At 40.1% G+C, this 27,706-nt stretch overlaps 4 protein-coding genes across 7 annotated transcripts in view; all 4 read left to right on the top strand.

The window, feature by feature from the left end:
• The window catches only part of rundc3aa (RUN domain containing 3Aa), a 14,227-nt gene extending 11,123 nt beyond the window's left edge, over positions 1-3,104 (top strand). For both annotated transcript variants that reach the window (XM_034894334.1, XM_034894333.1), the window contains exons 6-11: positions 222-302; positions 390-555; positions 664-821; positions 1,481-1,594; positions 1,679-1,785; positions 2,166-3,104. In XM_034894334.1, the coding sequence (XP_034750225.1) occupies positions 222-302; positions 390-555; positions 664-821; positions 1,481-1,594; positions 1,679-1,785; positions 2,166-2,308 (769 nt within the window). In that variant the 3' untranslated portion in view covers positions 2,309-3,104. The remainder of the gene's footprint in view (positions 1-221; positions 303-389; positions 556-663; positions 822-1,480; positions 1,595-1,678; positions 1,786-2,165) is intronic.
• Positions 3,105-4,284: 1,180 nt separating this feature from the next.
• On the top strand, positions 4,285-12,845 carry fam117aa (family with sequence similarity 117 member Aa). 3 transcript variants are annotated; one of them, XM_034894946.1, is made up of 8 exons: positions 4,285-4,833; positions 6,134-6,279; positions 8,639-8,734; positions 8,917-9,030; positions 9,838-9,954; positions 10,285-10,516; positions 10,611-10,782; positions 12,194-12,845. In XM_034894946.1, the coding sequence occupies exons 1-8, from the start codon at positions 4,710-4,712 to the stop codon at positions 12,405-12,407; spliced, it is 1,215 nt and encodes a 404-aa protein (XP_034750837.1). In that variant the 5' UTR covers positions 4,285-4,709; the 3' UTR covers positions 12,408-12,845. The 3 variants fall into 3 exon arrangements, with proteins under 3 accessions (XP_034750837.1, XP_034750835.1, XP_034750838.1); XM_034894944.1 differs by having other exon boundaries at positions 12,188-12,845; XM_034894947.1 differs by lacking the exons at positions 4,285-4,833; positions 6,134-6,279 and adding an exon at positions 7,472-8,109 and having other exon boundaries at positions 12,188-12,845.
• Positions 12,846-14,348: 1,503 nt separating this feature from the next.
• slc35b1 (solute carrier family 35 member B1) lies at positions 14,349-21,457 on the top strand. The gene is made up of 9 exons (XM_034894046.1): positions 14,349-14,904; positions 15,841-15,944; positions 16,912-17,042; positions 17,169-17,199; positions 17,575-17,735; positions 17,864-17,990; positions 19,922-20,028; positions 20,179-20,332; positions 20,752-21,457. Exons 1-9 carry the CDS (start codon positions 14,780-14,782, stop codon positions 20,802-20,804), a joined length of 993 nt encoding a protein of 330 aa, XP_034749937.1. The 5' UTR covers positions 14,349-14,779; the 3' UTR covers positions 20,805-21,457.
• A 655-nt stretch (positions 21,458-22,112) lies between these two features.
• ndufa4l (NADH:ubiquinone oxidoreductase subunit A4, like) lies at positions 22,113-24,059 on the top strand. The gene is made up of 4 exons (XM_034894049.1): positions 22,113-22,355; positions 22,967-23,055; positions 23,301-23,361; positions 23,784-24,059. Exons 1-4 carry the CDS (start codon positions 22,314-22,316, stop codon positions 23,838-23,840), a joined length of 249 nt encoding a protein of 82 aa, XP_034749940.1. The 5' UTR covers positions 22,113-22,313; the 3' UTR covers positions 23,841-24,059.
• Positions 24,060-27,706: the final 3,647 nt, after the last annotated feature.

Below are 27,706 nucleotides of genomic sequence, written 5' to 3'. Positions count from 1 at the left end.
TTTGGAAAAAGGCTGCAATGAAACAAAGAGTGAAAAATTTAAAGGGGTCTGAATACTTTCCGTACCCACTGTAGTATAGTGCAAGCACTGTATACATATAAAGCCAAACATTTTTGCATGTGTGACTTCCATACATCATTTTAATAACTGATATTTACTGAAAATATACACAACTTCTTTCAGTCACAAAGGAAGTTAAGATTTTTTTGGTCTTTGTGTAGTTTTTGCTTGAAGGGGGAGACTCTGGATGGGAAATCCTCAGCTGTGATTGACTACACACCTTACCTGAAGTTCACTCAGAGGTAAGGCCGATCCTGTCACTACCATTTTAGCATCACATTTTTTATGCATGTGCAAAACCGCAACACTGTCGCATCTCTGCTGTGTAGCTACGACTACCTGAGTGATGAGGAGGACCGTCGCAGTGTGGACAGCAGTAACAGCGAGGAAAGTGTCCCCGAGCATCCCTACATCCCCTTGGTGACGGACGAGGAGAGCTGGAGCAACAAGTGTCGCAAAATGGAGCAGAGGTTTAAAATTGTCTATGCCCAGAAGGTGACTTACAACAGCTGCTAGAAGCTAGTTCATGCTGTTTCAAACTCTTGTTTTTCACTATGGGCTTCTACACACACAAATCCCTGTCTACTTACTTTGATGTCGCAGGGTTACTTGGAGGAGCTGGTGCGTCTGCGGGAGTCGCAGCTGAAGAACGTGGAAACGGAGAACAAGCGTCTGAGAGCCAAGGTGGAGGAGCTGACGGTGCAGACCCAGCAGGAGAAGAAGGAGCTGGAGGCCGTTGTGCTCGAGCTGCAAGCCCAACTGTGAGAAACAAACCTTTGGAAAGACATTTACCAAATAAAAAGACTCCAGACTCCGGACTTAATCACTCAAGATCCTGTCTTTTTAGAATTAGACATTATGTGCATGCAAGGGCTAGAAGAGGAGTTAAAGTTGGAGTTTTAAAATTTAAAATTGATATTTTTCTGGAAATCTTTCCTCAGTACACAATAAATTATTGCTCTATTAACCTAGTTAATGTAACTAGTCAATATGGAAAGCACCTGAAAATGTTATTCAGATGCAATATTTTTATTATGCCAGTATATGATGTAATACTCATATAATACACACAAATTTTGCTCTGACACATCTGATTTTAATTGTTTTAAGATAAAATAAAAAAACAGGCCTTAATGTGCAATACTTGATATTGTTACAGCACCCAATAGCACCGCCAAGTACCAAAATCTCCTCCCAAGTTTACCATTGATTTTTAAAATCTATGAACTATGTTGATTTTAAAATTTGGGGGCACTAGTTGCTGTAACAACATCAGGAAGTAGTGTTGTATTAATGACACTCACAAGAGATAAGTGATTTATTTAACTGCCACCTTTAATGTTCAGGGACATATTTGCTTGCTAAAATAAAAACAATATTACTTCTGAAATGAAATATTTGTGCTCTGTGTTTCACGCAGCTCTGCCCTCATGCCCTGTGATTCCTCCCATCTGGCTAAAGATCTCTCCATCCCGCTGGTCAACCAGTGGTCCACCATCACAAACAACCAGGGCGATGTCAAGCTTTTCCGCAGGTGAATTTACACAAACAGTACGGTTCTATTTTTAGCAGATGTGTGTTTAGACGTGTGTGTCATGGTGATGTTTTATCCATCCAGGAGGAGTTTCCCCAGTTTGGAGCAACTTTCTGCTGAAGTCAGTCTGAACTCTGACTCCCAGAGGACTGATGGGAGACAGAATGGAGATACTGCCTGGACTTCAGCAGGTAGAAAATACTTTTCACTGCTACTATGTTCATCCTTCAATGTGTCCATGCAACATTTAAACCTGCAGGGATTTGTAGTGGACTGTAAATCTGTCAGCCAGGTCATGCAAAATTTCTGAACAAGAAAACACAAAAAAATTGTTTTGAATCAGCTACATGTTACTAGTTTTACTCCAGTATAGAAAGCACAGTAGTAAAATAACATTCCTGCCTGAGTAGGAATATATTTGCATAAAAGCCTTTCAGAGGCAGCCACCCATGCACATGTACATACAAAGGCAGTCTTGATGGCTGTTTATGGTGTTTCATGTGGGAAGCTTGGACTATGCACAACCAGAGGCTAAATTTTACTGTGCTTCTTCTCTGTTTTGTCCCTGTAGGAAAAGACAACACTCCCTCCATGCTGGGTCTGTGCGGCTCTCTGGCCTCTTTACCAAGCTCCAAGTCCATGGCCAGCCTCAAGTCCAGCGAGTGTTTGGTGAACATCAGCACTGAACCCAGCCCTGCGCTCACTCCCAGCTAGGAGCTCCAGAACAACAACAACAACAACAACAGAGATTTAACCCCCAACCTGTCTGCCTGCCTGGTGATGCTGCATTGCCCATGATCCCGACTAAAACCCTGCTCCCACAATCCACCAAGGCCGTCAACAGCTCCACGAGAACAGAAAAGTCATCTCTGGATTTTTTTTACACACGAGAGCGACGTCACTTCTTTCCCTTCTCCTCGCCTTATCCACTCGACTCCTCTCTCCCACAAGCAGTTTGTACTATCTGTGAATCCCTTCATCTAAGATCATGCAATTCCTCTGCAAACGTTTGTCAGACCTATTTAGTAAAGCATTGGTTTATTTCCTTAAATTATATTGCTACCTTGCTCCTTATTTGAATATCAGTGTTCTTCCCTATGGTGTCGCCTCTGTGTTTGTAGGCCTGTTTTTATTAAGTTACACGTCAAAATGTAACCAGACTTACAGCTACTTGCAAAGAGAGATGTGATGATCAGATACAGACTATCCATATAAAGTAGGGGATGGGTTGTACAGACTGTCCTCACAGTGACACCACTGAGGAGTATGTTTTATGGGTGTGACTGAATGGTGCCTGGGGTCCTCCACCCCTGAACGTTCACATTTTCCTGCTTCAGTAATCGACCAATGTTTAAATCCGTGCAGCTATTTATTGAATCTATCAAATCATAAGCTACCACATATGTTTAGTTATCTGATTTTATCAATTGCAACAGCCATATGTTCTTTCAACATGTATGCAATGGGTTATTTTTGTTTGTTTTGTGTTGCAATAAATTGTTTTCCATTATGTATGTGTGTTTGTGTAGATCAAAACGATGTAAGGAGAGTAAAAGAGGAAGATGCCAAAAAAGGGATTTTAAAGAAAATGGTTTCGGTAACGGGAGGCAAATGGAGATGATGGATGGGGGCGCCAGTTACATGGGACAAATATGCTCTGGCTCCATCTTGTGGTTAACGATTATAAGGAGTAACATATTGTATTAATGCCCAGATTGCTCTCGGATTCCTAAGAACAACCTGAGAGTATTAGAGGTAAAAACATAGGTAGCTAATTTATAAAAAGCCACAACACCTTTCAGAGAGCACCACATTTAACAGTGCATCAGATTATCAGATCAGATTACTCATGCAACTAAAATGAAATGGTTGTTAAATTAAAAAAAACATCTACATACCTGCTGGATTCATTTTTCCACACGTCATTCTACATGATGCCATAACGATGCTCAGTATATCTTTCAGGAGAACGATAGAAATACAAACATGGGGCATGATACAAAAAAAGTTGCCTTTTGGACATTATGCAAATAATATCTATACATCAATATTAGAGTTGAATGTGCTGTAACTAGTAGGAACACATACATCATTAGTATTATTGAATAATGTGGATGAGATTGTATTGCACTTATTGTCTTTAAAACACAGTGCACTCTTTACATTTGGTATATTTTTAATTCTGTTCGTCAGTTTTGTGTGGTTTTGTTGCATCAATAATAAGAAATGTAAACAAAAACTATTGTGTTGTAAGTGTGTAAACGTTACAAAAAATACCCCTCACATACCTGTTATCAAGGATAAGCTAGTTAAAAACTCGCTGTAAATGCATGTGTTATGAACAAATGTGCTTATTTAGGGAGAATTAGTTGTTTAGATATAACAATGCAATGATATCCAACTGAATCTAATTTTGTGTTCATTTTATGAGTTTGGACTCTTTGAGCCTCTGATGTGACCTTAAAGGGTCCCTGAACCACACTTTGGGGGACCACACACACACGGACAGACCCCATGGTTGGGGTGTGCGTGTGTGTGTGCATGTGTGCGTGTGTGTGTGTGTGTGTGTGTGTGTGTGTGTTTGGGGGGGGGGGGGTCCTTTACGAGACAGATGGATGTGATGACCAATAAGTGTTCAGTAGTATTCTGCAGCAACCAACCAGATCGTCGTGCCTTAGAATCACACTGGAGTTGCTCAGGTTGAGCAGAGCTGTTGAGTTGTCACTTTGCATGCATGGGAAGCGAGCAGCAGTGTGTGAGAGCAGCGCGTGGACTTTGCTGGTGTCCTCTTCAGACAGCAACGTGAAGGTTAATAATATATGCGCAATTTATTACGATGCGTTAAACTGCAAAGTTGCACTCCGCTCGTCTCTGCTGTTCCTTCGAGCCGAAAGTAAGCAACAAAAAATCATGGTCATCATCATCATCATCATCACAAAAGAAAGCTCAAGCTGGGTGCCCAACGAGAGGCCCGATCAGAGTTTTGAATCATAACTGTGGATGAAGTGAATGTGGGCACGCAGAAAGCCAGCGCCGCGCAGAGTTGCAGTGAACGACGGGAAGAAGAGAAGCAAAGCCGTGTGGGTGTTTTCATACGCGGAGCTCGGAGTGGGGGATGTCGGGCAGGAGTGGAGGGGCGCCTCGGGGGTGCAGCAACCCCAGCCTGCAGCCTCTCAGAGCCACAGTCCCATACCAGCTCCAGAGGGGCTCCGCTCTGCTCGGCAGGGAGGTCAAGACGGGTAAATACACACTCAGGAGGAGGGGGGGGGGGGGGTTACATCTGCATTCACTTCCATGTGGTCCACTGTTTTAAAAAAGTCTGTTATCAATATCTCAATTATGTTACTTATGGCCAAGGGTTTAGTTTACTAACTTTATTTCATTCCCTATCACTTCTCTTTTTTTCTTTATTGTAGGCCTATCACAAAGGAAAGTAGAGCTGAGATGATCAGTCGATCAATCAATTGACAGAAAATGAATCGGCAACTTTGATAGTCCATTAATCGCTTGAGTCATTTCGTCAAATATTTGCTTCTCCAGTGTGAAGATCTACTGCTTTTCTTTGTCTTAACTCATTGTAAATTCAATATTTTTTAGAGTTTGGACAAAAACAGGGGCTCTGAAAAACTTTGATAAACATTTTATTGACAAAATCGGTTATTTGAGATATTAATCAGCAGAATAATCAATAATGCAACTATTATTAGTTGGTTGCAGCAATAAAGGAAAGCATATAATATCAGTCATAGGCACTCGCCAAATGAAATTTTAAAAGTGTTGATGAAGCCATCTTCAAATGAATAAGTTCTTCAACTTGTACGTTTTTGTTTGATTTGTGGTCTGAAAAGTCAAATTCCGACATGCTATAAGAAAGTTAAGTCAACAGTGAAGGCTGCTAACCCTGAAACTGAACACTGTTCTCATAATGTTATCAAGACACTCAGTCACCCTTCTGCACTCTGACCTGTGGGATCTCTGCTGCATGCTTCACGCTAACACAGCAGCAGCTTCACAAAGCCTCTTTGTTGTCCTTCAACTGTATCCATGCAAGTCCCATCTGCATGGATGGTGTTTATTTATACATCCTGTCTGCCCTGCAACATGACAACCTACTGTGTGTGTTTTTTTTGGTGGGAGATAAACTTGTATTGCCTGTGTTGACTGTTGCCAGTGTTGTGTAGTTGGATAGCTTGGCAGGTCAAAGGCATGGTCCACACCTGTCAGAGATTACGAACACACACACACACACACACACACACACACACACACACAACTCTGCATACTGCATGCTCATTGGTAGGTAGGAAGCCTGGGAGCAATTTTATGAACAGCTACTACTGGTGTTAAAATACTATTTAGCTTCTCTAAAATGAGTTTTAATAGAGCTGCAGTGTTACTGCAAGCTGAACGTGATCACACAGGCATGCGTTTTTCTTACGTCTGTAAGACAGACATTGTTCAGACAAGTACTGAGGTACACCGACATGCTAACTTACTTTAATCTGTTTTGTTTGTTTTGGTTTCTTCTGTTCTTTAAAGCTGACAGGACCTCGGCTCGCCCACCGAAACCCACCATCCGCCGTACTCTTTCTTTGGACGCCATCGTTGCACCCTATCTGCAGGGACAGTGGCCCAAAGAGGCAGAGAGCACGGCTGTGACCTGTGTCAATGACAAAGCCACACAGGTGACTAAGACATATTAATTTATCATGACACTGTCAAGTTATTGTTGATACCTTGCTGTAATTACTGTAATAACAGGTCTAGATGAGTGGCAGGCTGTCATACCAGTACTAATACTGGTATAAGAACGCGTTCCCCATAAAACCTGTTGCTTCATGTTGCAGGAAAAAAAAGCAGACAGGAGACCAAATGTTGTCTCTCTGTCTTGCTTTTCTTGAATGTTAGAGGTTTCTATAGAGGACAAGATATCTGATGTTGGCTCTGCAGGTGTCTGTTGGTTCCAGTTCGACGCTGAGGATGGAAGGCAGCCAACTGGAAATAGTCGTTTTTGTTCTTCTTTAAAATCTGCTGTTCTTCCCTCGCTCCCCCCCGCAACTGTATATGCTCCTAACTGGTGCACAAAGCCCCGACTAACATCACCAAGCTCTGCAGCTTCGTCTTCGTCTCCTGACACAGTTTAAACTCCAAGGAACCCCCTTTGCTTCCATTGTGAGGTGCAGACCCCTTCTGACCTCCATTATACAGACACCCCATCCCCCAGCACTCTCCTCAAGCACACACGCATGCACACCAGCACGACCGCACACCTCCTTCTGCCATAGTTCTTCTTCATTACTTTCATTCATTAGGCACATGTTACTGAACCTTCAATTTTTCTGCACATTGTACAAAAGAATGATGTGGATCAGATGTGGATTTATATTTCATGAAGATTTTAAAGTTATTCTATTATAGTCAGTCAGTCAGTTAGTTTTTCTTTCTTTCTTTCTTTACTATTTATCAAACATTATCAAACACAGATCTTCCATTAACATTTAAAGAAAATCCAAAGAAAAAAATCAAAGTACTTTAAAAAAAAAATACTTGTGTGCAAGATTTCTAATAAATTGTACACGGAATGATCCTTATAAATGTAATTATGGTAACCTTTTTAAACTATGCTGTAATTCAACAGCTTTGTGCTACAGAATTTACAAGAATTTGAACAACTCAAGTACATGTATAAGGCATTTATCAAGCAATGATGCTACATATTATCTGCCTGCAGCCTTTCAAATATGTGCTTTTTTCTAATTTGTATCATTTTAAGTTGAATGTCATTTGGTTTTGGACTGTTGAGTAGCTAAAAAAGCAATATGATTTGACATTTTGCAACTGATTAGTTGTTAGTCAAAATAATCTTATTTCTATTATTGTGGCCACATTGCTAACAGGAATGAAGTATACATGACTGCTAGAAACACTAGCCAGACCAAATGTTCTGCTACCTTTGAGTCTTTTTATAGGTTTGTGTCCCATGATCCCATGTTCATGTTTTGGGCAGGGTGGGGTTGTTGGTGTTGGATGATTGGGGGGGTTGGCAGCTGTAACTCTACACCGAGGTCACTGTATGACGACTCATGCTGTGTTCTTACTTATTTAGCCAGGCGATGCACTACGTCCACGGAACAGGACAAGATGGTGTCTGTGTTTTCCTGCAGGCAGTTAGGCACCAGTATTTCTCTGAGCTTTGAGGCTGACACCTAAATAACAGGTTGTATGTTGGGGACAGAAAAGCATGACAGAGCCCTACTGCAGACAGTGAGAGCTGATCGTGTAACGTTAGCTGTCTTATGAATGGCATGGACACCAGTGAGTGGGTCATTGTCTGCAGCTGTGTGAAGCAGTTGACTGAAGGCACCAGAACTGTGAGTATCTGATCCTGTGGCTCAACCTAGCCTCGGTTTCACCTGGTGATGATGAACTGCCAGTCGTCTGCTCCAAACCAACAGTCGGAAGCTGTCAAACCGACTCCCTGTGGTAGAAAATCAAGAGTCAATGTAAAGAAATCGGTACGGTCATACGAGTGGAAATGATACGTTAAGGAGTTGTGATTGACAAAAGCAGAAGTGTACAAAAGTCTCCTTGTTTTCTGTTTTTCTTTGTTGTTTTTCCTCTACAGTATGTGACTTTGTGAATAATAAGGTTACTGTCTGTGTCATAATGTGTGTGTGTAAGTGCACTGAGGTGTTGAATGCTGATACTTGCACTGTATTTATAGTCTTTACAATGATTGTGGTTTGGTTGTTTTCAAATGTGTGTGTGGAAACGGGGCTGTTTTGCAGCTCAGGGTGGTTTTCTCTTCGCCTTGCTCTGTACAGCTGTTGTGGGGCAGGTGTGCAAGACAGCTGTGAGGCTACACTTCTGGGTTGTACTCTCAAGTTGTACTGTTGATTGGAGTTCACTGGGTTTAACAGAAAGTATAAGAGGCTTCCAAAAGGTTGGCCAGAATTGCCGCCAAAAAAGGCAATTTTTGACCAAAGCCTCTTGTGAGAAAAACACTGGACTCTTTATTCACCGCAATGTAATTATTTTCCAAAGACTCCAAGTTCCTGGGCAGAGGAGACCCGAGGGAGGAAAGGTGCCGGCAAACACAAGCGCTCAGCATCGTGGGGCAGTGCAGAGCACCTGAGGGAGGCAAGTACTTGTTTATTACTACAGAAGTTATTTAATCAGGTCTTCTCACCCTCTTCATTCCATTCTGCATCCTCCCACCGATGGCACGAAGCATTAACCGCCCCCGAGGGCGAGTAACCACTCCCTTTTTAGAATTAACAGCAGACACTCCTAAATCATTTTTTTTTCTACTGTGCCCTCAGGTGGCCAAGCTGAGGAACCAGTTGCAGAAGCGCTCCCGCCACCTCCCTCCCTCAGCAGGATATGAGCTCCCCCACAACCCCCTGCCAGCAGGTCATGCAGCAGGCGTCACTCAGGTAGCCCATTGCTCTTTTGTCTTTTGATGACATGGGAGGGTAACACAAAAACCAAAATATTCATGACTACTACTGATGCCAAAACGGTCTACAAACAGGCAGACTGGGGAGCGCTTAGTAACAGGGATATAAAAAAAACAGCGTGCTTTTCTTAGGAACTGCTGTCATCACGTCTCAGTGTTTCCATGCTGTCACAGAAAGACATTCTGAAACTTGCCTATCAGGCTGTTACAAGGGCGAAATGCTCAGTCAGACATTGGCAGGTCTATAGAATATATATTTAAATGGTAAATAATCCATTAAGGTAATGAACGGCATTAAAATAAAGTAGTCAATGTGGCTCCTTTGGCTTGTACCAGCTCCTATTTGCGTCCAAATATGCACAAACCTGACACACACACAGTCGATGTACAAACACATTTTGTAAAAATGATTAAACGCTAAGTGTTTCTCTGTATTTCAGTATTAACTAAAGCCAGGCACACAGCTGTTGTGTTCACTGTTGTTGGTTGATATGTACACCGACATGGAGCAGGACGAGTTCAGTTTTAGAGTTGGTTTAACACTGGACATTGATGGGAGAAAATGATTGCTTTTGGAGGCATTTTATGACTAAATATGAGTAATTTCCGTTTTTGATATATCAAAACAAAAAGTGGCTATGCGCTTGTAGGTCAAAATGTAAACACTGCCAGTATAGCACCAGAACCAAAACACAATTTTACATGTAGAAACACCATTGCTTTTATAGCACTCAGTTAAGCACACTCCCTCAAGTGTTGCTTGTATTTGACTTTTTTCCTCCAGACATTTCCCCTGATACCCCTGAACAGACTCGCTCCTAGACTGCGACGAAGTGTTGAAGGCCTCAACTTGGAGCTGGAAGAGGTGTTTGTTTCTGAGAAACCTGAGGATCTGCACGAGGTTAGGCCACTGATTAGTAAACTCATTAGTAAAACTGAAAGTAAATAATTACTTTTGTATCTATTTTTGGATACTTAGACGGTTTTATAATACCCAGGGGGGGTACATTTTGACCTAATGTTTAAGCAGCTGCGTAGCACAGGTTAGCAATCCTAAGAGGATGAGCTTATTGGTGTGAACCACCTTAATTATAATCATGAAAAAAGAATTTAAAAAATCATCTTTGTCTACACCCTTCCTAGCCTTTTGTTGTAAACCCTGGCTCCCAGAAAGGAAAGCCTACCGCACTCTGTTCTGACCCCTTCACTTGTTTCCTCTTGAATTCTCCAGATTCTGGATATCCCAGATGGCCACAGGGCCCCTGTCCCTGTCCAGAGATGTAGCAGTGGCTCTCAGAGTGAGCCCTCCCCTGGCCCCTTGGATCTGGATCCTTCTCTCCTTTCTCCTTCTCAGTCCCCCTGTCCTTTAGATCCATCTCTTGTGTCTCCTTCAAATTCCCCTTCTCCACTAAACCCATGTCTTCTGTCTCCGTCATCGTCTCCCAGTCCCATGGGAGAGCCAGGTCAGACAACTCAACTTTTTTGTGATGTACTTTTTAACTATATTATGAGGTTTAAAACAGCTTTGGATATTTCTGTCCTTCTTCTGTAATGCAGAGCCAGTGGACTGTGAGACGCCGTGTCCCGCTCCGTCTACTCTCCCTTCATTTAAACTGGATCCTCCCCTGTTGCAGCTCTGCTCCTCCGCTCCACGGCCAAACAGAACTTATGGCTTCCAGCGTGAGCCGCCAGAAGGCTGCGAGCGAGTACGAGTGTGCGAGGAGGCGTTGTAAGTGAACACCTTTTTAGACCAAAGCATTATGCAAAGATCACATGATCTTGTATTTCCTAGTCACTGTGGCCGGTAAACCAATAGGGGCCTAACATTTACTTTGGAGACCCACCCAAAACCCCCTTAAAGGAGAATTCCGGTATATTGTTAAGTTAATCTTGATCGCTATAAATGTGCAAGTACAGTCAATAGAAGGAAAAAAAACGTGCCGAACCTGTGCGGTCAACGCGGAGTAGCTGCATCTACGTCTAGGAACTTCCACTCAGCTAAAACAGCAGTGGTCGGGGCCAGTTTTAGAGTCCCTTTGTGCCTCTTAACAGACACAACATTCATTTAAAATGACTACTGCTGTTTTAGCTGAGTGGAAGCTTCTAGACACAGCTGCAGCTACTCCGTGTTTACCGCACCGACTCAGCTCGTTTTTTTTTCTTCCTATTGACTGTATTCGCATATTTATAGCGATCAAGATTAACTTAAAAATGCAAAGCTCAGATCAAACCAAAACAAATTTGAGACATCTATTTACATTTAGTTTTTTTTACTTATTTTGTTTTGTATAGCATAGGTTGGCAGGTTGTATTGTATAGCATAGTTTGGCAGAAGATTACTGTTAATGTGTGGATATATATATTTCACGTCGTACAAATGTCTGAAATTTCAGCTGTCTGCAGTCCATTTTTGAATTTCAATTTTCCAGCATGGACTCATATTTTGATTGAAATTAGAGTGAGTCAAAACTGAAACTAAAATGTTTATCCTTTTAATTCACGCACTTCTATAATTTGTTTCTCAGACCATCTAACTAGAAATCACAGCTTAATTTATTATGTGCAAATTTGCCTTATCTTGGTAAAAGACCAAATGCTTTCTCCAGTCACAGTAGATGAAAACTCACTAAAGAAAGGTTATCTTTCTTACTCGTGTTGTGTCCTTGGCTTATGGGACCTTGTGAATGGCATGTTTGACTATATTCTTACATTTCATGGACTAAATAACTCTTAATTCAATAAACTATACATGCAAAGCTGTGGTTTTAGAGCCCTTAATTATCTAGTATCCCGGGTAACGTGCCAACTCTCCATCTCGGGGTGGCAGCAGCTCAGTCCGTGGGTTCAAGTCCACATACGGACCAAAGTATGGTGATGGTCTGGTAGCTGGAGAGGTGCCAGTTCACCTCCTGGGCACTGCCAAGGTGCTCTTGAGCAAGGCACCGAACCCCCAACTGCTTAAGGTGCCTTTCCATGGGCAGCCCCCTCACTCTGACATCTCTCCATTTAGTGAATGCATAGGTACTGAGCATGTGTGTGTAATTCAGGCCTGTGTGTAATAACAACAGAGTGGAAATTGTAACTTCCACTTGTGGGACGAATAAAGGATACATTATTATTATTACATTATTTACCTCCAGGGCTGCCTGTCAGAATGAGCCTCTCCTTCAGCCATCCTGCCCTGACCCCAACAAGGTCAACTTTACCCCCCATGGTGGCTCCGCTTTCTGCCCTGTCAGTCTTCTGAAGCCCCTCCTGCCCTCCATGGACCTCCTCTTCCGTGGGCTGTCAGTCTCTCCGGTCACGGGCTGCCCAGGTCAGGCCTCTCCTACCAGGCACCTGGGCATGCAGTAGGGGGATATCTGAGCAGAACCTCATCTCAGGGCTAAACCACACTGCACTGCCAGAACCTGCAGACACTGGATATGTGTTACAGATGCACCTGGCTCATCCCTGCTGTAACGTGCCACAATCACTGTGATCACAACAAGAGACTGTGATTTATACTTCAGAGTAACTTCAACTAATATCTGGCTGTTTTACTGATTATTTCCACCTGCAGGATGCTTTGTTTAAGCTGATATTTACCTCACCCGTACTTAGCATTCCCCATGTGAGCTGTGGAACTACAGGACTGGAAATGTCATTTTTGTTTGTTGTTTTTTTGTTTACAGCTTACTAAGTTTTTGATTAAACTTAATTTTGATTTAGTTGTGCATCAGCAGTTCAGACAAAGACCACAGTCTGCTGGGGATGTTTTCATTTAACATTTAAAATAAGTGAATTCAGAGTTTTAAAAAAACCAAGCACTTCCAACACACAAGTATTACTTTCTTATTATCATTTACTGTTTATTGAAGAAATGATACGTTTAGAAGAACTTTCAGCTCAATTTGAGAAACAAACTTGATGGTAAAATGTAAGAGAATCAGTTTGAAGAGACGTATTTTTGGCCCTTAGTTTAATGCTGGCCTGCTTTTCTACAAATGTATTTCTAAGAAGATATATATTTTTGTATCTTTTTAAGGAGTTATGAGGCTGGTGATACTGTTGTACTCACTGAAAGAAACTGACTTCTGTTTTGATTTATAAGCAGGGATGGATGTTTTATTAGCTTTACTTGCCTACGGGGGGCATTTTTCTAACCAAACGTTTGCATTTTTGTCAACTTTTTAAGAATTTGAGTGGGTCAAGCTGAGTTATGAAAAATGTTATTAATCTGAGCCTCTTTGGACCACATGGTTCTGGTCAGAAATGGCTGTGGAAGAGGTTGATTCTATCTGCTCGAGATAATGCTCAAATGGATAAAACACTGTCTTTGTCAGCATGATCCTATGCAACACTGATATAAAAAACATGTTTGATAAAAGGTATTTTTTGTCAGACCTGATTGTATGCACACTTTTTATACTTTTATTGTTTAGTGTAGTGTTGTTGGCATCTTGAAGAAAGTAAAATACGTAACCAGATACCTTCTGTACTACCTTATCATTCCTGTGGTGTTGTTGTTACTTGCCTTTGACACGTGGATTTGCGGTTTTTAGATCAAAGCACCGCCTTTTTTTACCAAAATCTGCTTTGTGATTGGTCAAGAGAGGATCTGTATTGCCTTACATGGACCAATAAGTGTAATCCACATCCTAGGACGAGAAAAAGGCACGCAACGCTTTCAAGGAAGGACCTCATTTTTGTAATAGCTGCCTTTGGTACTGCCATAACTGACAACACGGCCAATGAAATTATAACAAGAACCATTCATATTTCTGCAGTGGTGGAAAGTAACTAAGTACATTTACTCTAGTACCGTACTACTTTATACTACTATTCCACTACAATGTGGAAGCAAATATTGTACTTGACTTGTTAATCCACTACATTATAATGAGCACTTTAGTTAATTTGCAGATTTAATTATTAATACAAAATATATATCAGATAATATATTATGATGTATTATCAAAGCTTAAGCTACCAGAAGTATACAGCAATAAGAAAAAACACGAAACTGCTACATTAGTGATGTACACATTCCAATTATTTATTTATATATATATATATATCATTGCGAAATGAGCCATTGTGCATAGTGAGTACTTTTACTTCTGGTACTTTAAGTATAATTTGTTGCCAATACTTTTGCACTATTACATGAAAACATTTAGTTTAATCGTTACTAAAGTCTACACACACACGCACACAATCATGTATTTGTGTTCAATATTACATTTATTAAGCTAATAACATAAAATCTAATTGTTCAGGCATAGCTGTTGACACCACTGAGGTCCTTTCATAAAATCAATTTGCCTGACGCTACCACTTTTTTCTTTACTAATTATAATCTATAATTTCTAAATGAAAACAAGAACTGCACTCGCCTGACAGGACCCTTACAGAAACCCAGGTGGGTTTTAGATTTTACAACTGTCCTGGAGGAGAACTGTAGATACATCACAATGATACAAGACAAACAGATACCATGATATTTGAGTTGCAGTGCAGTTCTAGACAATTCAAGGTAACAATACCATTGGCGAGCTTTGGCAAATAACAATTACTGTGCACAAAACGGTTTGAAGTCAAAACCTTTACGGCCACAGACACACGTAACGTTAAAACACAAGCACCATATACCGGCTCGCCTCATCGTGGAGCGGGACGTCGGTGTGAGGGGCGCGGGGAGCGGAGCGGTGTCGGTTAACATACCCGGGCTGTTGGAGGATAGCATGGCAGCGGGAAAGGGAGCTGGGAAGCCTGCCTCGATGTGGGACAACATGCGGATACGGTTCATCGTTTGCTTCCTCGGAGTCTTCGTGTGTTACTTTTACTATGGAATATTACAAGAGACTATGTAAGTAACAATTCGCTAGATAGTTAACCTGCTTGGTTTATTTCAGTTCTGAGTTGTACCAAACTCCATTCAGAAATCGCCAATTTTAATGGTGGCGTTCATGCCGACAGTTTCCGAATCAATACGAGACATTATTTTGAATTTGTCGTAGCTATATATATTTATGCACAACAAGGTACAGCATATGCTAGTGCGTTCAAACTGTTCGTTATGCAACGTCATCCGAGGTATAACGTTGCCTTTACCAACGCAAAAGGCAAATACATTAAATCGTCAGATTTTGAAATGGAGTTTGGCTTGACATTCTGGTCATATTATAAAGTGTATTGACCCATGCTATTTATGTTTCTCTCAAGTTGTGTCATTATTCTTCATAGATAAATTACTATCTAATTAAATGTTTATTAACACCCTACTTTAAAAAAATAAACCAGTCATTTATTTGTTGTTCTCTATACAAAAGTGAATGAAATAAGGGGAGCTCAGTTTTTATTGAATGTCACATACTGAGGCATGACACAGATGGTATGTTGTCACTAACAGGCATCATATATGTTTTCAAAATAATGATTAAAAACTGGTGTCTCACCCAAACAGCCCTTTTACAAACCTAAATGATGGACTTCCATTGTATATTGAATAGACAACATTGCTGTTTCTTGGTGATGATTGCCCATTGACACCAGCAAGCAAGCTGCTAAAGATTCTTGCCCCCTAACAAAATGTCACCACCACCAGCCCACCCTGTCAGTTATAACTTAATGCATTATGGTCTCTCCTTTTTGGGGGCCTTTTCACAGCTTGGGGACTCATGAGAGCACTCCACTGTTTACCATATAAACACCCATGCTTTTGCCAGTGCTAGTGTATGTTTAAGTCTCAGATTGTCTGTGATTTGTTGCTCTCGACACAGTGTTGTCTCTCTGACTCTTCCAGCACGCGAGGTGAATATGGACAGGGAGACCAACAGGAGAAGTTCAGATTTGCCCGGACATTGGTCCTTATCCAGTGCATTGTCAGTGCTCTGTTTGCTAAGATCTGTGAGTATGTGCTGCACAGAATAGACACAAAAACTAATAGTCGTGGGGGGGGGGAATGTTATGTATCATGACTCTAAATTTAAGATTTTTAAAATGGACTCTTGGCTTGAATAAGTTTACACTTACATGCTAAAGTTAATTAAAAAGAGGAATAAAAAAAAAAACATCTTTTGGAAATTGATCTTAATGCCTTAATTAAAAAAATTAGGAAAATCCAATATTTTAAGGACACCAATTTCCTTTGTAAATGAATAATGTATTGTAAATAAATAACTGTTCTTCCTCAAAATACAGGGGGCAAAAGTATACACACCCCTATGTTAAATTCCCATAGAGGCAGGCAGATTTTTTTTTTAAAGGCTAGTTATTTCATGGATCCAGGATACTATGCATCCTGATAGAGTCCCCCTGGCCTATAGAATTTAAATAGCCCCCCCATCATCACATAGCCTTCACCATACATAGAGATAGGCATGGGGAACCTTATCAATGTCTCTCAATGCAAATCAAGCCAGCTATCAAACTAACTGAAATAACACCATGCCAATCTCTGTTTATTTGGAACTGCTGACGGCGACTACATCATACACGTTTCCAGCAAAAAAAGCAAAAACTGAAATAGATATTATGTACTTCTTTACAAATGAAATAAATGCCAAACTGACATTTAATATGCATTCTTCTCAGAAAGAAAAATAGAGAAATGTCCTATGATATATTGTTTCTGAAGTATTTTATTCAACTTTTGTTTTTGTTAAAGAAGGACAAGAAGATTGCAATACTCAATACTATCAAATCACAATAAATAAATAACGTAAAACAAATCAAATTAACACCAATGTATCATGAAAAAAATCAAATCAGGACAGAATCATCCTAATCCTAAAAACCTAATAAAAGTGGTTAATATAAACAAACAAACATCCGAAATATATTTCTGAAGCTAGCTATTCCTCTTTACCATCAGTGATCCAGTTTTTTGATGGCTCCAAGCCGGATCACACAAAGAGCTGGCTCTATGGGCTGTGTTCCCTCTCTTATCTTGGAGCTATGGTGTCCAGTAACTCTGCCCTTCAGTATGTCAACTACCCAACACAGGTGAGTCTGCCCTTTAAGATAGGACAGTGTTTCTTACTTAACTAGATTCTTATGGATTTATTAATGCTTGGTGCCATCATATCCGTTTTTGTGTGGTGTGTGTTTTTGTGTGGTGTGTGTGTATAGGTGTTGGGGAAATCCTGCAAGCCTATACCAGGTAAATCTGATAATATCACTTGTAGTTAGCTTGTTGCTTTCTGCATACATAAAAGAGGGATTCGGATTTTGTTCTGAACTGATCAAGGAAACACTGAGTAAGCACGTTCTTTTCACATATTCAGTTGAGAGCACATATGGCGGCTTACAGTGTGTACGGTTTGTACATGAAGGTTATTTCTCGCAGCTCACAGTTAGTTATCTCGTTACAAATAGAGAAACACACACACTCTTTCCAATCCTCAATCCATATTTTCCACTCTCAGAGGTAAAGGTCTGACATTGTTTCCAGGGTAGGATTACCTCAAACCCTAGAGATGACGCCCTGGTATCCTTTGTTAAAACCGTCCATCATGCTGCTGTTGTGTTGTTGCAGTGATGATCCTCGGTGTGACAATACTAAGGATGAAGTACCCGCTGGCTAAGTATCTGTGTGTGCTGCTTATTGTGAGCGGTGTAGCGCTGTTCCTCTACAAACCCAACAAGAACTCAGCTGTTGAAGAAGACCATGTTTTTGGGTTTGGAGAGATTCTGTTGGTGAGTTAATATAGCTTTATGTTCCAACCATTTCACTTTCACCCTAATGCAACTGTGTCTTCCTACTGTAACCATAGTTACTGTGACATTTCTATGGCATTTGTCTCATGTGTTTCGCTCTGTTGTAGCTGATCTCTCTGACATTGGACGGTTTGACTGGTGTGGCCCAGGACCACATGAGGGCTCGCTTCAAGACCAGTGCCAACCACATGATGCTGAACATCAACCTGTGGTCGACTCTGGTGCTGGGACTAGGTGAGTCCAGCAACCATGCTCTTTGCCTAATTCTCGTCCAAATGAATATGTGCCATGAAGTCTCGGGAACCATGGACGGCTTCATTCCAACCACACCGGGCCGATTGGCACACCTGCTGCCAGAGAGGAGAAACTAATCTGCAAAATTCCCTTGATATGGTTCAGTACTGCCAAGATATGGCCACATGAAACAGAAACACTGGTGCATTAAACGTCCTGCTGTGAAGCAACGGCAAATTGTCAGAGAACAAATATTTCTTTAGGCTTTTTGATAATTTTCAAACCCCAAACAATTTAAAAAATATTGTTATATTAAACCGATGTTGTGTTTGTATATCCTGCCATTTGGTGGCCCATATTTGCTTGTTCAAAATTGTTGCTAAAACTTGCAATGGTCATTTTGTGTTAACATGCTCACCAGTGCCATATTATTGGGTACTCTGCAGTTTTGAACATGTACTGTAAAATGTCTCTGAAAAGACTGAAAAGGTCTAAAATAATCTTGATCAATTAACATGTCTTGAATACAAGTTGAGGTATTTTCTTACCGTGCTTGTGTATATGTCCCATCGCTTTATGGTGTTTTAGTATCAACAGCTGAATTATATCATTGCCGTCATGTGCTGTAAAGTATAATGCCATTATTAATTGTGTTGCTTTGTAGTGTCATAAAAATAATTCAGAAATGGAGCGCTGATGGGATGCAGTAGCTAATGGCAATCCAACTAGTAAAAAAACAAACCCAAACAACTCTCTAGGTAAAGCTGAACACTATTCTCTCAGGAGCCCAAAACTCATGTATTCGCTCAAATCAAAGTGTTCAGAGTTTGAGGTGCAGGATTCCTTATCTTTTGTAGATAAGGAATCCTGCACCTTAAAGCCCGCCATTCAGTGAGTAGGTTGCTGTAATATGCTGAAGAGTAAAGCACATAAAAATAATACAGTTTAATGAGGTGCTTTCTAAGGTTAGGCACTAGTGGGCTGAGAGATAAAGATCAAAAGGTCAAAGCCAGTGTGAGAACTGAGAAACTTTTATCATTCTTATAGCTAAACTAATTGGCAGTGCCTGCTATCTTTTTAGTAAGTGTCCATCTCCTGCACAGCTGCCTCCACCTTAATACAGGGGCTTGCATTCATTCACACACCCATGCTAAAGTTGCTTAAAAAGAGGAATAAAAAAACATCTTTTGGAAATTGACTTAATTAATTAGGAAAATCCAACCTTTGAAGAACACCAACTTTCTTTTGTGAATGAATAATGTATTGTAAATAAATAAATGTTCTTCCTTAAAATACAGGGGGCATATGTATACACAACCCTATGTTAAATTCCAATAGAGGCAGGCACATTTTTATTTTTAATGGCCAGTTATTTCATGGATCCAGGATACTATGCATCCTGTTAAAGTTCCCTTGGCCTTTTGGAATTAAAATATACCCCCCCCCCCACACACACACACACACACACATATCATCACATACCCTTCACCAAACATAGAGATTGGCATGGTGTGATTTCAGTTAGCTTCATAGAGGGTTTGATGTGCATTGAGAGACAATCTCATGGAATGTTCCCCATGCCTATCTTGTATTAAAATGCCTTTAGAGGTCCTCAGGTTTAGTTTCTGCACACACCTAAATACACTCCTGCTGCCTTTAATCATAAGTAGATAGATTTTGAAGTGCTGGTATTCCCCAAGATACAAAGGTCATCTTATACTTTCACTCCCACGAATCCATGACATCTTCACACCAAGGCTTCATCTAACTGCTGTTACTGTACTACACCACTTGGTGATGCCGTATGCCCACACTGTGATCTGAATGTCTTAGCACATCAGTGCCAAGGACAAGGCGACTATACCTAAGATCATGTTCAATTATGGAGTTGTTTTTGAAATTACATTTTCTGTCTATTTTCTTCCTCTCAGCGGTATTGTGGACAGGGGAGGTATGGGAGTTCCTAAGATTTACTGAACGCCACCCGAGCATCATCTACAACATTCTTCTGTTTGGAGTCACCAGTGCTTTAGGACAGGTGGGTTGATGGATACTTGTATGAGATGATGGATAGTGTTGTGTTGCTCTCTTGAAAGAAATCTATTACTTTGAAAAGAAATTTGTCTAAAATCGAAATTATATTTCCTAATGTTTTTGTTTTTTTTGCTTTTCTAAACACCTTTACCAGACCTTCATATTCATGACGGTGGTGTATTTTGGCCCTTTGACCTGCTCCATTGTCACCACCACGAGGAAGTTCTTCACCATCCTGGGCTCCGTCATTCTGTTTGGCAACGTCATGAGTACGATGCAGTGGCTCGGCACCGTCCTGGTATTCCTTGGTGAGAGTTAATTCTGGTTTAACACACTGTTGTCCTCTCTTTGAAAAATAGATGTCGAACTTTAACACTAGAAATTGCTTGCAAAAACATGGTTGGAGTCTTCAACTGTAATCTGAGGCAGTTACTGTATGTTTTTCTTATAACAAACAATTAGGTCCCATTTGGGAATCCTTCCCACGCAAACAATTTGGTTGAGTGGTCAATTATGCATTGGGAGTATAGCTGAAGGGGAGTCAGTAAAATATAACACAGACATTGTTCAAAAAGAAAAGAAAAAGAAAGTGGAATGCTCAAATTATTTGTTTTCATTGTGTAAATTTGTAATTTTATTGCTCAATCCCGAGTGTACAATCATTTCTGTTTAGCTGCTAAGGCTTTTCTTTGCAGCCTTAATCACACATTTGGTTTTCTCTCTTTAGGTCTCGGATTTGATGCTAAATTTGGCAAAGTACCCAAGAAGACGACGCACTAAAACATCTGGAGCACATGAGAGAGTGGCGAAAGAAAACACTATAGCCAGTATCTTATTTTCATAAGATGTCCTGCACAGGCATACTGTACGTGCCTATGATTTGTTTAAGTATGGTCAGATTTTTAACTTAACTGTATTTAAAAGAGAGTCCAGCTTCTGTTGTTTACTGCTGATATATCGAAGAGACAAATTTAACTTGGGATCAAGTCCTGAATGAACTTTGACAACAAGATAACACACTTTTGTGGAGCAATTTGGACTGGCTGAAAGACACAGGTGGAAAATACTGTATTTCGACAAATCTTATGTTTCTGAAACCAGCTCACCTCCCTTGGATGGAAATTAAAACCAAACAAGGCCTAAGGCATATGTTTTTCATCATTTAATTCATGAACAATAAGGCTTGGTTTACAAATTGTTGCTTGAATATGCGTAATTATCACAAATTCAGTTTATTTCTTGGCAAATAGCCAAGCATCATGCCATTCATGAAATATAAACTGTTGTATGTAGCCTGTGGTTTTGTCCAATCTTACCATTGACTTGTTTTTACTTTTATTTTCTACAAGTTAAAAATGACTTGCCATAAAAAGGGAAATTGTGATATTTCATGGTGATCTTTTTTTAATATATATTAAACAGAGTGTACTTGATTGGTTCACATCAGTCAGTTGAGATACTCTATTAGATTGGGTGCTGCTGGTTGGAAATGACTGTAAAATAGCCAATAAACCTCAGTACAGCTACAACGAAAGTCATTACCACAAGAAACGTATGGATATGTTAGTCAACCAATTAAAAGGAAACACTGCCCCCTGCTGTCAAACTATGAGATAGACAGTTAACCTGCTTACACTGATGCAAGAGACAGGAGCAGTAAACTATTTTATTTCCAGTATGTTACTGACATATCAATACTATCGACGTGTTATTTATTTTTCGTTGAATGCTGCCATTTGAATTATCTAAAGATAATTAAGCTAATGCAGTACGATACAGTTCATCATACTACAACTAGATAAATGAACAAATGTAGCCACAGGGACGTTAGGGAAACACGATTAATATACATTATACATCATGTACATTTAGAGTGTAACGGCTCATTAATGAAAGGAATATCTGTGTTACATATAACGCTAGGTGCAGGAATTGGTTTTGTTTTGGGGTTGAAAGGTGGTGATTGTAGCAACATTTCAACCAGTTTGCCAACATTTGCCAGTATAAAATACTGTTTGAAAAAAAAAATTAAGCGAAACATCAGCCTATTGACAAAACCCTACAAAATAAATCGACATTTACTACATCCAGTATGACATAAAACCTCTACATAGTACACATAATAATTACGTGTTTTCCCCACCGTCAGTCAGGCGTTATGCCTAGCATCCTTAGTCTGTTTCTTAGGCCTTTTCTTCCGAACGACCTCGCAGATTATATAGCGCATTTTGGCAAGACTGTTCGTAATCCGTTTATTTCTGCTCAAAGTCGTCCCTCACTAACGCCAAAATGCTTGCTACAATGCGCAAACAGCTTAGAAGTCACCCGGCTGTAAGTATAGCTAGGTTACATCCAGTAAATATTCATGTTAGAGGTTTTACACCTTGATCTGGGAAATTATGTTGCTTACTTAACCTAGCTAGCTAGCTAAACTAGTTAGCTAGCCAGCTAGTTGTCTTTACTTTGACCGCTGTGACTTTGACAAGTTAAATATGTTTTATTGTTAATTTTATTCTGCATTATTAATTGAGTAACACACGGTTCTCCAATAGTGCAATTGTCAAGACCTTTGGTAGATTGTTTTGGAGTCAAATCAGGTCACAGTTTCACCCACAACACGATAGCAACTGATTACTAGCTAGCCGAGAAGTGGGTCTAGTTAGCTGGCTAGGTAGCGTTAGCAACTAGCATTTCAAGGTGTTTACTATAACATTTCAAGTTATTTCTGTACAGTTCTTTTGACTTGAGTAAGTTATCTTAGTCAATAAGTGATGACTGAAAGAAAGTTGTACACATTTTATATGCAACACTCGTTTAATGCTGTTTTGCAGGGCAGTGTTCGATTTTCACAAGATGTGAGCAGGCTCCGTGTGTTTAGCTTCTTCCTTGGGCTGTGGCAGTTTGCCTTTATGTGTTGATGAAGGTTTCTTTGTCACCTACAGCTGATCCCCCTTTTATTCTTCATTGGTGGAGGGGCAGCCATGTCCATGATGTACCTCGCTCGTCTGGCCATAAGAAACCCTGACGTCAGGTGAGGATTCTAGTGATGACAAAGGAATTCTTGTTTAAATATTATTTTTTTTGCCCTTTTCCAAAATAACATATGGGGTGTTCATGTTATCTGCATATATTAAGATTTGCAGATGAGAAAAATGTAAAGAAGCTGACAGTTGTTGTAACACAAGTAAATATGTTGCTACTCGCCCATGAATTGTCTGTCAAGTTACAGTCTTTGTTGATTAATCTTTCGTAATGTGTACCTGATTTCTCCTCCAGCTGGGATCGCAAGAACAACCCAGAGCCCTGGAACAAGATGGCCCCAACTGATCAGTACAAGGTGTGCCTTAGTCGCCTCTTTAGAAATCTTAATCATCATGCTGTGTTCCCGTCTTGATTGTTTTTGCCGAAGCGTAGGTGGTTATATTCAGGGTTTATAGTATGGATCTTTGCCAAACTAGTTGCTGAGCCATGGATTATTCCTTCAATTTAATTAATCAAATGACATAATCTGGTTAATGCTGACTTGTAGTGACAAATCCAATGAAGTTATTAACTGCTCAGCCTTGATCAAAAGTAAATGGAATTTCCAGAGGACAACAGGGAGGCTAAAGTATTTGGTATACTTTAATTTGAAGACCATTTTATGAATCACCTTTTGAAATTGAATGGTTCTGTAACATTGAGGGAAAGTACAGCATTATGTTGTGCATTTTTGAGTGAAATAGCTGTTCTTAAGTAAATATTTTTTTGTATTCTCAGTTTTATGCAGTTAACTTGGATTACAGCAAGCTGAAGAAGCAGGGCCCTGATTTCTAATCTGCTGGACCAAACAAACCCCAAAGATGAGCTGATCCGCACAGACCCATTTTGAACTTCGTCACAACAACCTGAGGGAGGCAGAGGCTAAACCCGCACACTGAATCATATTTAAGTTTCCTTATTGCATTCTTTTGGCATTTGGAAGCCATGTCTTATATTTCTCATTTTTGATGGTCATCAATAAAGTGAGTTTCTCTTCTCCATACAGGAAAAAAACAACAACCCTGTTTCATTTATTCTGATTTTATCTTTGGCACTTTGAGTTGCATGTCATTGATCTTGGTTCTTGTCTTGATTCGTGTTTTCACTTTAAGGCATAAAACATACATATTTGCATGACCACCCTCCACACTGTTTATAGTGATGTCATGGTCTGCTGTTACTATGTGGGCTGGGCTTTCACCCCATTTCACCTTGTCCTGCCTTTACCTAGCTGCTGGTGAGTTATGTACTACTACTCTTGGCTGCTATCCAGAGTCTTTCGGTATGGCAGGAGCAGACTTTAATCTGGTCACATTTGAGCAGTGGGCGTCCTCTGGTGGCAGATCTAGCAGTCCAGTCATTGTGATGAAACCTCATCAGTATTTAGTCCGGTTTATGAGGCCTGCCTGCTGCACCGTGCTTTTAATGCAAAAGGTTTTAGAAGATTCATTTTAAACGGAAGAAAGAGAGAACACGGTTCTCTCCCTGCAAAGGTTGACTTGTTTGTTTAAAGCAATAACCTGTTCATGTGTTACACTCTGAGTGGTGGAAGCAGTGGTAGGACTTGTGGAGGTGTTTCTCCTTATAGAATGCCATCACTCTCAGCCAGATGAGTATGTTAATGTCAACAGGTCGGGCTGGCCCATATGCAGCTCAAGAATGCAACATTGATGAACAGCCAACGCAGTGCAGAAATGTCAAGGAGACCTTCATATTTGAATAGAAGCCCACATTTAAAGCTTCACCCACCCTCGCCACGAATGGAGCGCTCACATATTTCTTTTTCTTCACCTGGGGAAACAAGAATTAACGTCTGGCACAGCATGTAACCATGCTTCATTTTGGAACATTTGGGTTGTTTCACTTATAAGTAATAATAGTTAAGACTGGAAGCACACTTGAACAAATCATTTTCAGATAAAAACTTCTTTGCCTATTCAAGCTGCCACTGCAGAGTGGCAATAAAACTAATTGATTCCAATGTGAAATGGGCAAAGGTCAAGTTTTCTTCAATTTTCTTGATACATTCTTCTAATAAACAGTAAAATTGCAAAAAGAAACATCATGGAAGTAGTTTCAAACCAAACTTTGACGTACAGCTAATGTAAAGTACAGAAAATCTTGCAAATCAGGGCTTTTATATACTTTCTATACCTTTTAAATATTAAGATGTTTAGCATCTGTGATTTTTCCAAGTCAATATTGCTACAAGTGAAGAATAAAATGCCTTAAAATGAAGACTGTTGAAAGTGCTAATATGGTGATGTTTAACTGGTGTATGTTCACTATGTTCACCATCTTAGTTTAGCATGTTAACATGCTAACATTTGCCAAATAGCACTAAACACAAAGTACAGCTGAACCTGGTGGGAATGCCTTTAGTTAGCAAGTATTTAGTCGTAAACCACAGGCTTTGGCGCTAGATGGAAAGTTAAGGGATCACCAAGACGGGAACTTAATTTCTGTGCCAAATGTTATGGCAATCCATTTAGTAGTTATCAAGACATTTCACTCAAAGCCACAAATCTAAATTGTGGTGGCAAGAGAGGAAAGGTACGAGGATCAGTAGGATGTTTAATGTAGATGTTGAAATGAATTTGTAGAGTCATTAGGACTGCCTTCATTTGTTTTTGCATTTGGCCAGAGAGATGGTAATTCAGGATTATAATGCATTACATAGAAAATTATACTAACCTTGCACGTGTTCAGTGTTTTGTTACCCTACAATAAAACTCCATAGCCACTGTCCAGGCTTTCCTACAGTCAACAGTCAATAAGGTCCACTTTTTGACAGACAGCTTGAGAGTTCAGAGTTCAGTTCTCCGGGGACACTGGCTGAACACAACTGTAGAACTAATCTGACCTGCATCTTTACCCTCCTCCTCCTGACCCCTCGACCCCTCTGTTGAATCCAGCTCTTTTCAGCAACACTGCAAAGGTAACATTGAAAAAATAATGTGAGGCAAGGGGTAAGATGATTTCTGCAGCAAATTGTCCTCTAAAGGTCATGCAGTCCAGAAGGGGGGGGGGGGGGGGGGGGGGGGGGGGGGGGGGGGGGAGTGCAGAGAATCCTGCACAATTCATACTAACAACATTCTTACCAAAGCATCTTTATAATGCCTATGCAAGTTTCAATACTGTGTGTGCAAGGGAAGGAGTGATAAGTACACGTGTCATCTTACACCCACACCCATGCACAGATGTCTTGGTTGCTTAGTAATATTGTTTACTTATAAAAACCCACATTATACAGTTGAAATTCATTTTACTTTCATTTCCCTTCATAATATGGCAGCTGTGATTTTCCATTAATGACAGTGAAGTGCTCATAAATCTTATGCAACACTGACCAAGTACAGTCTGTCAGCGGGAGCTAGTCTCCTGTGTTATCTTTTCAAGTATTTTTATCTTGAGTAGGCCTGCTCTAATTTTATCGCTGCGATCGGGAAAGTTCAGCAGTGAAGATTATGCAGAAACAGATGACATTTAGCTCGCTGAAATTACAGATTTTTTTCATCATTCATAAGAACCATATAGAAAATAAAGTGCAGTGTTTTTAATTTTTTCCCTTGACAGCTTTTCCCCCCACAGAATTGATGTTACAGACTTTGTATGGATTTTTAGTTCTGCTAAAAGAGTTCTGCTGCTTCAAAAATCTATTGACCTTTTTGTTACAACAAGCTGCAAACATTCACATGTCTCTTGGAAGGTTGTTGTGCTCAACGTGTATGCAAATAGTTGCCTTTTTTTATTCATCCAAAAGATATGGGGCAACATTATAATTTACTATGATTTATTTGTTTCTGGCCATCTGGTAAGTTCAAATCAGATATTCACTCTGTTTTTTAAGCTCCGTTTTGGTCTCCACCAACTCCTGAGGGAAATTTCTGGCTCTTTAGCAGCTAAATGCTCCACGATGTTTATTAAGCAGTCGTCTACTTTGTCTGCTGTTTGGCGCTGCAGGTAGTGCATGTGGGCAGTTTGCTGAAAACAACTGCCTGCTGCAGCTGGGAATGAGACTGATGAGAGCAGTGAAAGTGAACCAAGACAGTGAAGTTGTGTTAAGATTGATTCATCATTTTGTTTTTTAAATCTGCTGTTTGTTTAAAATCTTATTTATGAAATACATAATTTTTATGTTTTGTTTGAATATATATATATATATTCAGTATATATTTTTCTTTCGTAAACTAGGTTCCAAAACATGTCAGCCTTTATACAATGATATACTGTACATACTGTAACTGCAACATGCAATTCTGCCAAAAATTCACTGAAGACATGATTCAAATTTCCATCCCTTTCATTTAAACTGACCCCTCATTCATAAGAAGAGAAGCTTTAAACAAAGATATTCAGAAGCTTTTGCCAAATGACACATTTAGAAACTTTCCATTGGCGCCTCCAGACATACACAAATCAATGCTGATGCATCATATTATCACACAGCATGGGCTGTTAGTAATATCTCCTCCACTTTACAGCTCCTCTTGTCACTAAACACTAAAATATTATGTCACCTTTTCTTTCTAACTCCTGTTTTTACACTCTGTGAACTTCAGATATACAGATGATAATTATTTTGTGCTGTCACACATAAACACACAGGACAGAAAAGTTCAATAACATGGCCACAAGTGAATACACCTTCAGTTTTATTA

This window comes from Etheostoma cragini, chromosome 15 (assembly GCF_013103735.1).
Source record: "Etheostoma cragini isolate CJK2018 chromosome 15, CSU_Ecrag_1.0, whole genome shotgun sequence".
Lineage (NCBI taxonomy): Eukaryota > Metazoa > Chordata > Actinopteri > Perciformes > Percidae > Etheostoma > Etheostoma cragini.
The sequence above is the reverse complement of the archived record's forward strand: the minus strand, read 5'-3'. Positions and strand labels throughout refer to the sequence as shown.